We start from the raw sequence: 18459 nt of genomic DNA, 5'->3' as shown, positions 1-18459 counted from the left end.
GGGAAGCTTGTGCTGTTTATTTTGACTGTCCTCTCTTGAAGCCTTTGTCCCCGCTGATGTGGAAGATAGCCGGCCAGGTGCTTGGTGGCGGTTCTGCTGGCTTCTGCCTCGTCAGACTTGTAGCTTCAGACCTTGAGCTCCTGTATCTCTGTAATCAGATAAGGAGCTCTAGAGGCTTGACTAGTTGTGGGTCCCTTTATCTTCAGGCAAGGGTAATTCGGTAAGTGATGCAGAACGCAGCTTGGCTCTGTTTCTTAATGGGGCTCCTTTACTTTTTTGTTATCTGCGAAATTGCACACTAAATGCAGGGGTGATAGGCCCCAGGGCTTGTAGCCAAGCTTATTGTCAACGCCAAAAGGAACAAGCGCTTATTTATACATCTCATAGTTATGTGCTGGGTGTTGAGGAAGGAGGGTGCAGAGAGCCTTCTGAGGAAATTCCATGTTCTGATACACAAGAGCTCCGGGTTGTCTGCGCGCTCCCCTCATGAGCTCTGCAGAGGTGAGAAGACGAAGGTGATGATGGTGTCTAAGTGTAGGGTCTTGCACACCTGGCCAATAACTAGAGGTGGGGGAGAAAAACCACAGGCCAAAATGCTTTCCTGTTGAATATTCATATTAAAAGCTAATTGCCTTAAAAAAGCTCTTCTTTTTCTTCTTTTCTTTTTTCTTTTTTTTTAAACTTCTTCTGTTGATAAGGGATTTCAGGGAAGCTCTGGTTTTCTTCGTCTGTAAAAGCTCAGTTCCTTTTTATTAATCTTCCCGTGCCTGTAGAATATCAGAATTAATCATTTCTAAAGAAGCTTCTCTTCAAATGTTCTCTTTCCTCAGCCAGAGCCCAGTGCAAACTGTTTTAGAAAGAAGAGGGTTTATAATTTGTGTTCTGTGAAGGACACTTTCCTCTTTCTGCAGCTTTCTGAGGAAGCGAGTTGATGCGCTCTAAGGCTTAGGAAAGCAGACTGTCTCGGTGCACACTTTATGCCTGTGAAAGCTGCTTCGGGGATGAAGGCACCAGGCACGTGCTCTGCTGGTAACCGCTTCTGTGTGGGTAGAAGGAAAGAAAAAAGATTGTTTTTGTAACACTGCTCATCCCCTGTAAGTAGGACACTTGCAGCAATTAGCATTGCACGTTCTTTCTCTGTACCTCCTCCCCCTGTGTGTGTGTGTGTTTATAGGTCAGAATCCAACACCATGCATCTTCCTCAGTCACTACCCACTTATCTTTTAAGACAGGGTTTCTACTGAACCTGGAGCTCTCTGATTCAGCTAGGCTGGCTGTCAGCGAGTCCCAGGAATCCTCCTGCCTCTGCCTCCCTAAGGGCTGGGATTGCAGGTACACTTTGGCATGCTGGCTTTACATATTTATTTATTTGTGCATCAGTGCTGGAGAGCTAAGGTCAGATCTTCGTGCTTCTGCGGTAAGCATTTTACTGACTGATCCACCTCTCTACCCCTATGGGGTATAAAAACACCCAGCTAAATATGGTCTCACAGTAGAAGCGGCAGTGTGCTCAACTCAACTTGTTGCACCCATTCCCTTTTTGTTCCCCTTTTCCCTGGCTACGCTGTAGAATATCAACATGCCCTATTTGATCCAGACCATGGAGGAAAGAGCTGGAGGTCATTCAAGTGTCACGATGATACAAGATGGATTTGTACCACAAAATTGTTCTGTTAGTTGTAAAGAGAGCAGACATGCACTGGGCTGGACTCAGACCTCAGCTCTGCCATTGCCCTTCCCCTGACTTTGGACACATAACTCAACTTCTCCTTAAACCGCAGAATATTTTGTAATGCAATGACAGTGGTAACTCTGAAAGCAACAGTGAACATTTATTTAATGTTTGTCCTGTTCCAAGTGTTGCACAATGCTTTCCTGATCTGGGTTGGGTTTCCAACAGCCATATAGGGCTGGCGTTGTTATTTCCACTTTTCAAGGAACAGGGGCCAGGGAGACTAAGTCCGTGGAGTAAGGTGATGGGTTTAAAGCCCTTAAAGGCATCTTTAATGGTTTCCAGGGTTGTACTCAAGATCGAAAATACAAATTTTATCAACCTCCATCACCAGACAATATGAACCGCATATGGAGTAAATATTTTTTTATGAGTGTGGGTCACTGAGTGTTGACAAACACAGAACTCCTGGACATTGCTGGGATGTGGTTACTCAGTGATACTTAACTTTTGCTTCCTGAATAGTTCATCTCTTTAATCTTCAAATGAAACTGAAAAATAGGTTATTAGCTTCATCCTGCAAATGCTGAATCTTGGATGCAGAAACAATGAGATGACTCACTAGCCATGGGGGTATAAGTTATAAGTGGGCTTGGTACTTAGACTTTCAGATTCAAGAACAGTGTGTTCTCAGAGGAATCTGGAGATGTATAATCCAGATCAATTTAACTTTTTAACTGTATCTGTAAGAACTGGAACACACTAGTTCCCTCGGTGTGATAGGCTAAATACCTAGAGATACCCAGATTCCAATTCCTGAAGCTGTGCATGTCACCTTATGTAGCCACAGGTGTAGTGATTCTGTTAAGGTATTGAGGTGGCAATGGTGCATTGGTCCTGGACTATCTGGGCGGGTTCGGTTGCCTACATGAAAGCACCAATGTCGCTATGAGAGGGCGGCAGTGGGAAACTTAACTACAGAAGAGCAGTAGGAGGCAGAGAGAGAGAGAGAGAGAGAGAGAGAGAGAGAGAGAGGGTACAGTGTGCAAAAAGGGATCAAGACACATGTGCAGGTACCAGAAACAGAAATTGACAAGGGAGGAAATGCCCCTCTCAGAGTCGCTGAAAGAAAAGAGCCCACACATTCTTTCAAGTTTTCAAGGATTGAAGGAGCCTGGTGCCTAGTTTTCAAAGCATCAGGCACATCTCCATTTTTATTTAATTGACATACAGGAGAAAACAGCAGAATCAAGATGGGAAATTTTAGGTTGATAATTTATGCTTCGCTACTCAGCCTTGGAAATAGAGAATGCAGATTGGTAGTTCTTAGGTCAGACATAGGTTTTAAAAGTGAATTTATTTGTAAGAATGCAAATTTATAAAATCATGGAAAAGTCTCAAGAATGGGGAGAGATGCCAGCTTGGGGTTCATGGGGTCAGTAGTAGGCCAACAGAGACGTGACACAGGCTATGTGGCTGAGGTCCCTCTCTGCTGGGGTCCCATTGGTTCCTTGGGGTCTTCATAATTTACTTCTACCAATTTACTTGGACCCTTTATGGGTATTTGAGTTTGTGTCTTTGCTTTAAGCAAAATAGAAGCAAGCCCACATTTTGTCACCCAACAATTGCCCTCTTGTCCAATACTCTCTGCAAACTCAGAGCCTAAGAGAGTTGGTGGAAGAGCTGAGATAGGTGAGCGCCTTGAATTTCAAGTGGGAAAAAGCCTTTGTGTTCTGGAAAGCTGGAGCAGTAAGGGAGATTACCAAGCTGGATCTTTCAGAGAATTCGAGGAAGAAAAATGAACCAGTAAGAACCAAAGTTACTCAGTCATATACAAGACCCAAAGCCAAGTCTGCTCCTTTTTTTGTGGCAGAATTTTCATTCTGAGAGTTGAAGGTAATTGATATGGTGAATCTGTATTACAAAGAGATATTTTGATAGTTCTTTTAGAACTTCTGTGGGCATGATAGAGAGGGGGTAAATGCTTTATAGATAGATGGTTTATCGTTGGTTGGACAATAATGCCAAAGATGATCTAAAATGTCCTTGTCAACCTAGTGAGTGACTTCTAGAGCAGGGTACACTCTTTCAACCTTGGAAAAGTAACAACATCACCCAAGTTTCCTCTTTCCCACCTTCACCTGCCTGTACCAAACCCACCAGCTTCTTCCCACCAGATCCATAGATGCCTATCTCACCTTACTGCAAATCCCTGTGGCTTTCCTCGTGTTATTAGCCATGATCACTGGACTCTTTTCCTCTGTCATTCAGTTGAGTCAAATATCTTATTTTTAACAAGCAGATTAAGAGGTGGCAAAAAATAGGAACAGTGTTTTACAAGCAACAGTTTCTTAGCCTGAGGAAGGCCAGGTTTGCTCATGCTTGGCTCATGTACCGCACCATGTATACATCTCCCTTTCCTTTCCCTCGTTATCTGGGTTGGGTGGTAGGGAAGCTTTGTGTTCTTTTCCAACCTGAAGAAGGGGCCCCTTGGCTAATTGCCATGCTGGGGCCCATATTCTGTGCTAGAACCCGCTCCCTTGTCTCAGCTCTGTAATAACACCTTCTGTCTCCAGGTTGTTTGGGATTCTTCTTTCTGGAATGTGCAACCTTCCTCTAGGAAATGTTCACCGCGACTCTTAGACTTCTTGCCATTCTTGGCAGGCTTTGTAGCTCTGGGCTGTTGTGAGGTCTACCCTCACACTGATTTGGTTTGCTTTACCCACAGCAGAGTTGTGGGCTGAGGTAAGGAGAGTTATCCTGGTATAAAACTTGGCTTCATCTATGCCAGAAGGTGGGTTTCACACTCTGGTTGATTTGACCCCCGTCGTCTTCATGAGCCTTTCTGTCTCAGGGTAACTTCTGCCCCAACAGACTGTATCCTATTCACATGTGTGATATTTTTCTATAATAGCTTCCTTCAAATTGTACCACAGAGAGATCTTCTGGAGTCCCATCACCTCAATATCCCTGAAAAATAGTTGACATGTATTATATAACATATACCATGCATCAGCACCTCTTGTGTGCATACGTGTCTATGAATATGCATTTGGGGTGCATGTGTATGCTCACGGAGACCAGAGGACATCAGCGTGGTTCCTAGAGAATCATCTATGTTGTATTTTTGAGAAAGGGTCTCTTCATCGGCTTGGAGTTTCCTGATTAGTTCAGACTGGCTGGTCAGTGAGCTCTAGAGATCCAGCTGTCTCTACCTCCCCAGGCTGGTCTTCCAAGCACATATCACCATGCTAGATTTTTACATGGTTTCTGGGGATTGAACTCAGTTTCTCCTGCTTGCATGACATATGATTTGCTGACTGAGCTCTTCCCTCAGCCCTGGAGAGATGCTTTTCAGATGTAGAGATGATATGAGATTGGGGATGGAAAACAAATGTTTAGGAAGCCAAATCCAGAGTCTGAAAGATTTCAACAGCTGGGCATGACTCGCTGGGATGAGTCGGATAGAATTTAAAATACAATTCCTACCTAAAACAAAGATATCTTTAAGCTCAGGCCATGGATCCCTTCCTCAGTTCATGGTAGTTAGGGATGGAATTTGAGAGTTGGAGATTTTTATTAGACCGGGAAAGAGCACCGTGGCTGGAGTGCAATGGAGCTGTTCATTCTTAGACATGCCAGAAGCAGTTATGTACACACTGAACCGAGCAACCCAAGCCCAAGGTGTGAGCCCTGCTGGACTGTGGCCCACAGCCTCAGTGATACATGCTTGACTAAAGTGTTGATTCTGAGTGATTTAGATGGAATCCCTTCAGATGAGGCGTGCTTCTCTAGCCTCTTGCATTCATGTTATAGTCCTAATTCTAAACTCTTTAAGACCCTGTTTCACCCTGTTATGGCTGACACAGCCTATAGCCTGGAAGACTATCTTTTAAGAACTGTAAGATTAGCATGTGGAAGAGGGTTTAGGCTCAGGCCATACTGGGGACATTTATGGGCTCCGTGCTCACTTTAATTACTAAGGATACAACATGCAGAAAGGAGAGCAGACTCTGTACTCAAGGGTCCAGTTTAGTGTTGAGCGGAGGAGATACACAGAAATGGCTGTGACGTAATAACACACACGCTATGGCTTACCAGAAGGCAGCAGTAAGGGGGAATTTCAGCCAACTGACACCAAATGAAACAGTCATCATGAGATATACAGACATGGTGTAGTAGGCTAGGGGAACAGAACAGTCACCTCCCTCCCCAAACTGTCCAAAGAAGACAGACCCTTCTTTCTAAAATGTGTGAGCCAGAACTTAATGTGAAACCCTACAGCTGCCGTGGACCTGGACTATGTGGATGCTACAGCCTTCCTGGCAAACACTTCTCTCTTCCAGGAGTTCTTTCCCATGGGGAGTTAGGGATGAGTCAGCCAGGCCTTCCCTAAGTCCATCAGAGTGGGCTAATGGACTAGGTCACCTGTCTACATCCTGGTATCCGTGATGCTGGAGTAGGGGAGGCAGAGGGGCAGGGTCTTGTCACCTGTCTACATCCTGGTATCCATGATGCTGGAGTAGCAGAGGCAGAGGGTCTTAGCCTGACAGTTAATTTTACTTGGAGGCCTTTAACAATGCCACTACAAAGTTTATTGTGGTTATTACTTTGTGTGTTTGTTTGAGAAAAGGTCTCACATTGTCTCAGCTAATCTCAAACTGCTGACCCTCTGCCTCCACCTCCCAAATGCTAGGATGATAGGTGTACACTTCTATGCTCAGCTTGCTATAAAATATTTCAAAAGAGTTTTGTTGATTTTGCATGCCATATAGCTCCCCCACTTAGAGCGAATAGTGCAATGGTTTCTAATAAAGTTACAGACTTGTGTGGCCATTCCTAGCTAGGTAGGACATTTTCAGTAATCATTCCTGTGTTCTCCCCAACTCAATTTGTCCCAGGCAACCAATCACTAAATTACTTTCTATCAGTTGACTTACTCTGCACATTTTGTGTAAATCGAATTCTTCAGCACATGATCTTTTGTGCTTTTGTTCTTAAACTCACAGTAGCATATGAATAGTTCATGCCTATCTTGCCAAATAGAATTCCACTGTGTGAATATACTTCTTTATTCTGTAAGTTGATTGGCAAGTTGACTCTAATTACTGACTTTTGAGAATAAACAATATTTCTAGAGGACAGTATACACAACCTTTTTTTTTTTTAAAAAAAAAATCTGCTTTTACTTGTTTTAGGAATACACCTAGGGTTTCTGAGTAATATGACCACTTTTTAGCTAATGTTTTTGTGAGGCTTCTAGGTATTTTTGATGTAGCTGCTTCCTTTCACAGAGACGAAAGCACAGAAATTGATTCATCCCCAAGCCCACAGTGACTCTCAATATAATTCTGATATATTGTCAGTGTGGGTAAGAGTTTCTGTGCTGGCTGGATTGGAAATAAAATTTCTGTAGAAACGATCCCAGGACTGTACCTGAAGGAGAGACTCTTCAGAGCAGAACATTCTGGCTTTGCAGGTTGTTCTTGTTGAGGCTCCACATTCCCCAGGCCTTACTTGTGGTCCCGAGTTACACCAAGCAATGCCTTTCCTAGGAGGTAGGTCAGCCTGGAATGAAGGACAATTGTCCAGCACTCGTCGATGGCCACAAAGACTTAAGTTGGGGGAAGATGGCTCAGTCAGCGAAGTAGTTGTCATGCAAACATGAGGACCTCATGTCAACCCCCCAGAACCCGTGTAAAAAATCCAGGTGTGCTTGCAGTCTCTGCACCGGGGAAGTAGAGACAGGGGGATCCCTGGGGATCACTGTGCAGTCAGCCTAGGTGAACTGGGGGACTCTTGGTTCAGTGAGAGACCCTGTCTCAAGAAATAAGTTGAAGAGAGACCAAGGAAGATACAGGGTGTCTATTCAGGTTCTCTAAATGCACATTCACACACAATGCACATGCAACTGCGCACACAGGAACACACACACACACACACACACACTTAACTTGATCTGAAAAACCGATGAGCGGACTGAGTGAAGCCACAGACGTGCATGCCCCACTCCCTTCTGAGGACGTGACATCTCTTCTTGTAAATGTCATCACTTTTCTTGGTGCTATCTGGTAAGAACTGAGTCATGAGGTGCTGACAAAACCCCAGTGTGCTTCACATGAAGCCCGAGGCATTCTGCTCATTCCTGAGATACTGCACTGCCGGCCTGCTGTAAACAAGCTGCCGGAATGAGCTCCTGCCACTGTGACTTTCCTTGGCTTGTCTGAATGAAGCACAGACCCAGACAGTTTGCCTCTGGGGGGGGGGGGGAGTTGGGGGGGGTGGCTGCAAGGTGGTGACGCTTCGGTGGAATGGCCTCTGCTTTCACAGAGCTCTGTTCCAGAGTGACCTCATCAAAGAAGGTAAGACTCAGCATTTCCAAAAGGTGGCCCTGAATCAACTTCCATCTTTTTGTTTGCAGCCACGGCACAGGGTATGAGAGTGAGAACCACACAACCCCCATCCTCTGTGGTGCCCAGTATAGAATACACACCCATGGAGTCTTCCGAGGCATTCAGGTAGGATGCCCAACCAAAGGCCACCTTCCCTGCCTCTTCTTCTGCTCACCTGCCCTGCAGCCTCGGCAGATGGACCACCTGGCCCTGGCAAGTGTTTGCCATCGGAGATGCACCTCTTCCACTGGGGGTACCAAGGGACTCCCTCCCTCTGCCCTTGAAGAGATGCTGCCTTGCATGACTGCAACCAAGATACTTCCTGAAGACTTCCATGCTTTCCTTCTTTATTATTCGTTCTGCTTCTCCACAGTGGGCGATCCATTTCTTGCATGTGGATCATTTGACTTTTAAGGTTTGATCTGTATTGTAAGGTACTCAAAGAAAGACTGCCTCCCAAGTGTTGATAATAGCATTAACAACAGTACCACTTATGGCTAGACACGTTCTGTGAAGTGAGATTTAGACACAGACTTTAAAACATCAACTTTCTCTAGCTTCTAGGTTTGTACAACATATGCGCAGAAATTATAGTGTTCCAATGTCCTCCTGCTATGACCTTCACACCCTGGTAGGCTATAGCTGTTACAGTGGATGTAGGTGTATTATTGGTAACTGAAGTGTTTTGTTGTATAGTTCTATGGGTTTTGATATGCACATAATGTCACTTATTATGTTACTGTTATTATTATCATATGGAAGTTTACTGTCTCAAAAATGCTCACATTCCACCACTGTGTGCATCATTCCATTTCCAGTCCCTCTCTCTCTCCAGCCATCACTGCCCCTTTCTCAGAGTGTTGAATACTCCGTTGCATTTTCAGGCAGCTTTTTTGACTTAGCAAGGTGATTTCAGATTCCCTTGCACGGCCTTTGTTCTCTGATGTGGCCCCCGCTGCATTCCTAAGAGGTAGACACATTATACTTCGGGAAACTGAAGAGGGAAGACAAGGGGTTTGTTTAAAACCACACAACTAGTAAGTGGGTGCTGAGATGTGTAATATACATTTTATTGGACTCCACAATATTTATTTTGCTAATTAATATTGTTTATTAGTGAAAATTAAATAGTAGTGTTTATTAGAAGAAACAGAAGGGAAAGGACTCAGGGTGAGCAAAGAATCTCAGAGGATGTAGGTTATTCAGGGGAGATCCCACCCCCATCGCAGCTTCTTTTGGATAGTTAGAGCCCCATTTATCAAGGATTCACATCTGTGATCTACAAACCTGACTAGGGACTGCCACAAAAGGAATAGCTAGTGTATCCTTTCAAGGGAAGTTAAAACCCTGAAAAGAAGCTGCATGAGGGCCAGTCCCTCTGTGACATAGACAAGGAACTCCACTTCATGGAAGCCAGTGTGCTCTGTCATCCCAGCCTTTTCATGGTGAGAAAGAAGAAGCCACAGAAAGGTGGGGTTGTCACAGAGTTTCATCTGAGCGTCTCGCAGTAGACATCATCGGCTTCCTTTGCCAGACCGCAGCCTGACAGCACCAGCTGCTTTTCAGTCTAAGTCCTACACAGTCTTCGTCTAGGGTGAGAAGAGACGGAAGAGGTTAATGTGCCTTCCTTCCCACCAGATTCAGTTATCAGAGCCACTGACAGGGCCTTTACTAGACTCCACTCCCTATAGATGTTATTTCCCTGCTATTTCCCTTCTAGATTACGCCAAACAAGCCACAGCCTGCCATTTCCTTGTATACCTTCATTTACTTGCATACCCCGGGAGAAAGGCAAACGGCTGACATACTACGACACGAGTGAATTAGGGACAAGAATGTGTGAGTGTGTGTAGATTAGAAAGCACATGGGAGAGGAAGTTGTTGAGCTCAGAGCAGTGGTTCTCAATTTGTAGGGCGTGATTCCTTGAGTTAACGTATCAGGTGTTTACAAATGAATCATAACAGCAGCAAAATTATGAAGTAGCAATGAAATAATTTTATAGTTGGGGGTAACCACAGCATGAGGAACTGTGTTAAAGGGTTGTAGCATTAGGAAGGCTGAGAACCCCTGGCTTAGTTGCAGGTCTTTACACCGTCACAGGGGTGCTTCTGTGCCAGCAATCCATCTCTTTGGTCCTGATGGCATAGCTGAAATTGAACAAGGAAGAATCACTCCTGCTATCCAGGAATCGCTGAGCTTGAGGGCAAGGAAGGAGATTTGCCTCCCCTGTTAGATGACAGGGACAAGTTGGTGTTGTGGGAAGGGCAGGCAAAGGGCACAGAAGGCAGAGGGCTTCCGGTGCTTGCCTGTGTCACTGCTAAAGAACACGCTGATTGGGGCTGGAGAGATGGCTCAGCGGTTAAGAGCATTGCCTGCTCTTCCAAAGGTCCTGAGTTCAATTCCCAGCAACCACATGGTGGCTCACAACCATCTGTAATGAGGTCTGGTGCCCTCTTCTGACCTTCAGGCATATATACGAACATTGTATGCATAATAAATATTAAAAAAAAAAGAACACGCTGATTATGCTACAGCATTCTGGTGGATTTAGAGGCCCCAGACCCAGAGACTGGTCTATCATCTATTTACTTGTAAAGCTCCGGTCAGGTTGGGCCTCACTCAGTGTCTCATGTCTTTCACTTCTAAGAACTTTCTCATCCATTTTCTTACTGAGTCCATAATCACATGCCCGAGCCTGTAGCTGGGAGGGCATACATGCAGGCTGGGACTCTGGGATTCTAGATTTTGCTGTTTCAAGTGAGAGATGGATTGGGAGCTTTTTCAGACACGAATGTTTCTTCTCTAGAGGTCTGTACCAGGGACCCCAAAGAGACTTCATTTCAAATCCAAGTTCTGGTGCTAAGCAGTAATAACATCAGAACACTGCATCATAGAATTTCCTAATCTATCATCCATTAGTGATGTCTGCCGCAGAAACTAGGGGATGGAGGCAAATATTTTTTGGTCTCATATCATACCTACCTTCTCTTCCTGTGGTATATTTCAGTGCTCAGTTTCCTATGGCAGTGGCATGAATGCTCACATGTGGTACGAGGTCTCCACATCTCTTATATTTTGCCTGCAGGATGTGCGACGTGTGTCTGGAGTGGCCCCAACTCTCGTCCGGTCAGCCTCTGAGACCAGTGAGAAACGTCCTTTCATGTGTGCTTACCCAGGCTGCAATAAGAGATACTTTAAGCTGTCCCACTTACAGATGCACAGCCGGAAGCACACTGGTAAGTGTGTCAACTGCCCAGACTCGAGCAGTGGTGGCGCATGAGCTCCCATCCTGGACTTTCCCACTGCTAAGGACACAGGTGACTTGTGGGATGGAAGGCTGGTGAGACCTTGGGCCAATTGCTCAGCGTCCCTTTACTCCACACACCTTGTAGGACAATGAAGCTGGTAATGCCTGTACTGTACAATTCTTCGGCCTAGAGGAAATGGGATCAAATTGTACTGCAGGAGTTGTAGCATAGGCCTCTGTGTTTCTAAGCCTAAATAAAAAAAAAGGTAATGTTCTTTCTGAGGAACTATTGGCATCTTTAGCAGGGAAGACAAGCCAGGGATAGTACAATCAGATGGCCCAGAGATTGATGGACAAAGTTACTATAGACTCTGAATGGGAGGTCCAAATACACACTTAGAGGTTCTAGAATTAATTCTGCGATATGAAGAAGGCCATTGGATCTCTAAGCAGGCTCACTGTCACTGTCACCTGACAAGCAGATTTGTTTGGCTCCCTGTTTGAGGGCACAGTTTATTACAGCAGGGACGTTACAGCGGTGAGAACATCTTTGGCTTTGACGATAGAAGAATGAGGCTGCTTGTTCACATCTCTGGACCAAGAAACAGAGGGAGACAGGACAGAGGAGCCAGAAGAGTACCAGGCTCTAAGCCTCAGGGGCCACACCCACTTTTTCCTGTAAGGCTTCTCTAGAGGTCCCACCATCTCTCAAAATGGCACTGTGAGCTTCTGACCAAGGGGCAAAATGCATGAGCCTGTGGGGGTATTTCATAAGATAGCATTGCAGAACAGGTGGCATTTGTGAGGGCTAACACTTTGATGGGTAGGGATGGAGACATTAAGGTGAAGGGTGTTGAGTTAGAAGGACTCAGGAGTGGTGAGGTCAGTTACAGGTGACACACAGAAAGGCCCGGGGAAGCATCAGTGGTCCTGAGCAGAAAAGGCGGCTTGGAGCTGCCCATCAAAGGACAGACTTTACTGACCTCTGAATAGCTTGCTCTCTATCCCAGAATTCAGTGACTCAGAATTCCAGGAGGTGGGGACCCTTGCAGAAGCTCAATGCACTCCAGGGGGGCTCTTCTCTCAGCATTTGGCTGAAGTTTTCATTTGGCTACAGGGGTGTGGCCCTTCTTTCTGAGTCCAGGATTGCACAATCCTACTGCTGACTCCTTTCAGATGAAAGAAGAACAATCTTGCTAAATGCTTCGGCTCCTGGCTTAATTGAGTTGTCTCATCACCATGGAGTCAAGAACAAGAAGTCAGAAGCAGAGAACACCAAATATTCAGGCTGTAAAACGTGGAACACTTAATTCATGAGGCCACCCTCAAGGCTCACCTACCCAAAATCCTATCTCAGATTCAACCAAGGAGTCAATTCTTTCTTCTTTCTTTCTTTCTTTCTTTCTTTCTTTCTTTCTTTCTTTCTTTCTTTCTTTCTTTCTTTCTTTCTTTCCTTCCTCCCTCCCTCCCTCCCTCCCTCCCTCCCTCCCTCCCTCCCTCCCTCCCTCCTTCCTTCCTTTCTTTCTTTCTTTCTCTCTCTATTTCTTTCTTTTTCTTCTTTAAATAGTCGCTGCTAATACATGTATTTTTTGAGCATTGCCTCTGTGCTAGGCACCAGTCTTCCATCTCTGCATGGTCTAATCTGTTCATGAACCCTTTGCAGTTGTCAGATTACTGGCTCCATTTCACAGCAAGGGGACTGTGCCACACCCAACACCCTAAGTCCCGGAGCTTCCTTATTCTCTCCTGCCGGTGTCCATGGGCGTGTGTGTAGGTGGGGTTTTTACCTTCCTGGAAGTCTACAGCACTACCCTAACAAGCTCTCCGGAAGCACTTTGGGATACCTTCATCTGCATTCAGGAGGGTTTGCCAGTGATGGGGATGGATTTCCAGCATTGTACTCAGAAACAACATGTGTCTTCCCTAAGGTGAGAAACCATACCAGTGTGACTTCAAGGATTGTGAGAGAAGGTTTTCTCGCTCTGACCAGCTCAAAAGACACCAAAGGAGACACACAGGTTTGTGGGTTAACTTCTCATTGCCAGCAGCCACAGGCCGTTGGGTTAGAGCTGACTTTGTGGCCATCTTCTCTTGAACATGGATAAGAGAGTGATCTATTTATCCATTTAATTCTTCCAACTTTCTTTCCCTCGTCTGGATATTTGTCTTTTAGAAAAGAGAGGGGCTGTGGAGATGGTGGCTTGGCAGTTAAGAAAATTATTCAAGAGGACTTGGGTTTAGTCCCCAGCTTCCATATCAGGCAGTATCTGTAACCACAGCTCCGGGAAATCTCATGCTCTCTTTTGGCCTCCAAGGGCACTACAACACATGACATACACTCACACAGACACACACATCACATGAACAATAAAAAATAAGTCTTTCTTTACAAAGGAAAAAGCGAAAAGAAAGGAAATGACTCACTTTTCTCATGAGAACACAGCACAAGGGAGATCCCACAGCAGGCTGGTGACCCGCTGAGGTTCAGTTAGGAGCCAGGGCGATGGAGAGAAGCCAGTGTTCAGTGATCTACTTTCCTCAGTCTATGACACTTGCCTGCCTGTGAGAGCTGGATGTTTGTGGTCCCCAAATAAGGAGCAGCACCTGGAGGTCGCTGCACAGAACCAGGTGACTTCTGCTGGGCCTGGGGCTCAAGGAAATGTGAGGTCCAGGTAGACACAGACCTGGCCGATGGGATGGATATGCCGGGCTTCTCCAGCTGCCAGAAAGCCCGCCTTATGTGTGTCACTGTGCCTCGCATTGTTAGGGCCGAGGCTAGACCTTCTCTGTCCGTTTAGGTGTGAAACCATTCCAGTGTAAAACTTGTCAGCGCAAGTTTTCGCGGTCCGACCACCTGAAGACCCACACCAGGACTCATACAGGTAAAACAAGTGCGTAAACTTTTCTTCACATTTATTCTTCATTATTTTTTAAAGCTACTGTTAAGTGAGACTGTAATGAGAGTCGTGTAAAAATTCTATAGCTGAGTGGCAATGTCTGGAGTGTCTAGCTACCCCTACATGGCAAATGATGACAGTTTCCAGAGAAGGGTGGGAGAGCGCCGAGTAGGGAAGAGATGGCAAAGGCGGGAAGATATGTTGGTCCCCATCATGCCCAGTTTGCTGTATCACTCACTGATAGAACAGTCAACCCGCAGCATGATCAGAAATTCGAGATCCTTCATTCTCCTGAGAGCTCACGTTTCACAGACTTGATTAGAGCCTGCACTCTTCGCTTACTTAAAGTTCCATGAGAAGTCTAGGTTTTTGCTAGATTAACAGGAACACATGGATGTATTTCCTTTATACTAGCACAGAAAGGAGAACGGTCCACTGATATAGACACTGGCTGGTGAAACACTGCTTGGCCACAGGCTTCTGAGATTCCCCATGACAGTAGCTCCACCCTCGTGACTCCTGTGCTTCCTTAGGAAGCAGAGCCATGTTGTAGGTTAGTGCATCATCTTTACAGCACCTTGGAAGAAGAGTAGGGTAGGCGCTTTTAGCCCTCATTTAACAGCTGAGTCTATAATGGGTAGTGATGAAATGATTTGCCCAGAGCCACTAGCGACTGGATAGCAACGTCAGTGGTGACTGTTCTGTCCCACCTCATCCCTATTGTTCTTTCTCCTGGATAAAGAACACGTGTTCAAATAGTCATGCTGAGAAGCCAGGGAACTGAGGAGAGAGAGCCAGAATAGCCAAGCTGGTGTCACTGAGGGGACCAGTATGAGGAAGAGTTAAAAAGTGCCCATGAGGAGGTGGGGTGACAGGCAGGAACCAGAGCAGGAAAAGCAGGTGGACGCTGAGCAGGAGGCCAGAAGGCCTTGTAAGTTTCTGGGGGAGCTCCCGGTCCCCAACACAGACAGCTCATACCTTAAGATACCGTCAGAGCACCTGGGCCCCCATCTTGTTCTCCTTCTTTGGGTATTTTTGGCAAATTGTCTTTTAGTCCCGTGGTAATAGTCTGGAGATTGCCCCAGCACAACTCATTGCCTGCAAACCTGTGCCACCGGCAAACTACTTGATACCATATTTGATCAGTCACCCAGTCTGGCCCCCAAGCACCACATCTCTTGGGACATTTCTCAGTGGGACTCTCAACACCCCAGGAAGATCCTCCACGTGGCACAGGGCTTAGCAAGCCCTGGGGTGGACAGAGGGAAGGCACAGGGATGAGTGTAGGCTTCAGGATTAGATATGCCTGGGTTTGAACCCTGCCTGGATGTGTCCACAACAGTCATGCAACCTCATCTGAAGAGTGAAGATAAAATTTCTTTGTGAGGCTGTTTTGAGAAACATACAAGGCAACGAACATACATCTATAAGTGATGTTTGTATGTTAGGCATTACATACAAGCTATTTATTATCTCTCAAGAGAAAGGGAGCTCCTGATATGGAACAGTCTTCACCATTTGGCAGAACCGGTGTTGCTAGACTCCCCCCTCTAACACAGCTAGGTTCTGAGTCATCCTCTCTATTAAACATAATCAAATAGGATATAAATGGTGCCCATGCTTTATTTTAAATCATCTACATAGAGAGAGTAAAGCTTCAGTCCCAGATCTATTGCTGACCAGCTGTCAGTCAATAGTATTGAAGGCAGTTGTCCAGAGCAGCCATCAATCAACACTATCGAGGGTTCAGACCCTTGCAGCTTAGGTCCCACCTAGACAGCAAAAGGAGAACATTTGCACAGGTCACAGAGTATCCTAAGAGATGAGACAGTGGTTTCCTAAACCTCCTTAATGTATGAGTTGCTTTTCTCTCATTTACCAAGTTTTCCGTCTTTTTATGTTTAAAGTGCTTCTGGTTTTCAAGCCCTCGAAAGGTTTTGCTAACCCCAAGCTGCCAGTGAGGAACCAGTTGGTTAGCTTAGGGAATGACCCAGGGGAGTCCAGGGCCGGTATCTGGTGGTGATTTAGCTCGGGGCCTTTGATAGTTGAACCTGCGCCCAGTCACTCTGCTGCAAGCCTCTCTAACTGGCAATTGTGTCAACAGGTGAAAAGCCCTTCAGCTGTCGGTGGCACAGTTGTCAGAAAAAGTTCGCGCGGTCAGACGAATTAGTCCGCCATCACAACATGCACCAGAGAAACATGACCAAACTCCAGCTGGCGCTTTGAGGGGTCCGACCGGGGGACAGCTCAGCATCCCAGGCAGGACAGTGTGCAAACTGCTTCCCAACCCGATTTAGAAATTCCTCCCCACTCATCTACAGAGTGACTTGACGTCGTCATCCAACTTCCAAGACTGCACACGTGTTTGGCTACACCCTATCAGGTCTGCTGGGAGGAATCTGTGCTCCTCCTCCTTTTGGCTAACTCACAGGCCTGAAAAAGTGGCTCGAGATGTTGTGCTGGTTGAAAGAGCATTGCCATTCAGACAGAACTTTCCACTGTTAGAAGATACATTGTTGCTAATGTCCCCCTACCTCCCTCTTCTCCTTCATGCGCACCAGGATGGGAGCGATTGTTCCATTTTCCATCATGGGATATTTATAGGCCAGGGCATGGTGTGTGTGCCTGCTAATGTAAACTTTGTCATGGTTCCCATTTACTAACAGCCCTAGAAAGAAATAAATCAGAGAGCAAAGCACCAGGGGCAAGTCCCGCCCAGAATTTCAGAGGTCAGGCTGCAAACCCGGAATCCTGGAAGGCAGGAATTCTTTTAAAGTTCATAGGTTTTAGGATTAGAATTAACCGGAACCTCTGCATAGAAACCCGAAGGAGCCTTCGGAGTGTTCAGCTAGTCATTGCTAACATTAGCACCGTGCTCTTAAGAAATAATGTTTAAAGAGCAGAGATTTTAAAAAATGTTTTTGATTTACTTTTTAGCTGTAATTCGGTACATCTTCAGAGATGTACTTTCCTTTTCATGCAAAGGAAATGGAAGAATTCATTTTCATCATCTGGGGTCTCTTTAGAATGTAAAGACCACACTGGCTATGTGGCTTTGAGTTGTAAAAATTAAAATGACTTTAAGAGAAACTAGGGGCTGGTCCAGGATCTTCACTGGTAAGACTGTTCTTAAGTAACTTAAGTATCTTTGACTCTGTATGTGGGGGAAACAAAAAGATATATTATTGTGAGGAAATCCATTGTTTAAAGGTGTGTGTGTTGTTGTTGTTGTTTTTTAAAGGGAGGGAGTTTATTATTTACTGTTGCTTGAAATACTGTGTAAATATATATGTATATATGATGTGCTCTTTGTCAACTAAAATTAGGAGGTGTATGGATATTAGATTTATCACTGTGTGGATGTCAATCTTACAGTGTATTGATGATAATACTAAAAATGTAACCTGCATTTTTTTTCACTTGGCTGTCAATTAAAGTCTATTCAAAAAGAAAATGCAGGAGTCTGTTGGTTGTATTGTGTTTGAATCTCAAAGCCAGTTGAACATCCTTTAAATAGGTAATCATGCCATCAACATGGCATGGTCCATCCAGACCCCTGACCACAGCCAACTTCTTTCTGTTGGGCTTTGGGAATGACCTATCTTCAGAGTAGCAGGGGGTCACCTTCGCCCTGCACTATGAAGAGATCGCTGCCGTTCCGGGGTGGTTGGGTGGCTTTCTCATGCTCTGGTGGGTATTGTGTTTCAAGGCTTATTTTAATCAAATCCTCACTGCATTGTGTCTAGACTAACAGAAGAGAATATCTAGGCTCCACTGATTTCTAGCCTTTCTGAAAAGCTCAATGATAGCTTCCCAGGATCAGGAGGGAAGAAAACACCTAACACAACTGAATTGACAACGGAAGTTGCCATGATTCACTTCAGCAGGCGGGAAACTGCTTATACTCCCCAGGGCAGCTGAGTGTGAAGGCAGAGCCACACTCTCTGTGACCTGGAAGCCCTCTTTGGTTCTGGTGGATGGTTTTCCATCGTAGGCATGTGGATTTGTTCAGCCTCTCTCAGCTCCGTTATCTTAGAGCATGCATGCATTCCGGGTTTCACTTCTTCCTTTAGAAGGATCGCGAGCACAAAGGAGCTTAGCTGCCGAGACTCTCTGCAGCTCATGGTCAGGACAGCCTAAAAGCAGGGTCTGGAGCCCCTCTTCTTCTGCATCTGGCTCTCGCATCATCGTTAACTTTGGCGAGTGCGGTGATTCATATGTATTAGTGGTTGTTATCTTTTCCTGCCAGA

At 45.5% G+C, this 18459-nt stretch overlaps 1 protein-coding gene across 1 annotated transcript in view; it reads left to right on the top strand.

The window, feature by feature from the left end:
* Positions 1–17652, top strand: part of Wt1 (WT1 transcription factor) — a 46242-nt gene extending 28590 nt beyond the window's left edge. Inside the window, exons 7-11 of the mRNA XM_057780196.1 lie at positions 8094–8190; positions 11151–11301; positions 13241–13330; positions 14111–14194; positions 16314–17652. Coding sequence (XP_057636179.1) covers positions 8094–8190; positions 11151–11301; positions 13241–13330; positions 14111–14194; positions 16314–16435 — 544 coding nt within the window. The 3' untranslated portion in view covers positions 16436–17652. The remainder of the gene's footprint in view (positions 1–8093; positions 8191–11150; positions 11302–13240; positions 13331–14110; positions 14195–16313) is intronic.
* The last annotated feature ends 807 nt before the right edge of the window (positions 17653–18459 follow it).

Source organism: Chionomys nivalis, chromosome 9 (genome assembly GCF_950005125.1).
Source record: "Chionomys nivalis chromosome 9, mChiNiv1.1, whole genome shotgun sequence".
Classification (NCBI taxonomy): Eukaryota; Metazoa; Chordata; class Mammalia; order Rodentia; family Cricetidae; genus Chionomys; species Chionomys nivalis.
This window is presented reverse-complemented; position numbering and strand designations above follow the sequence as displayed.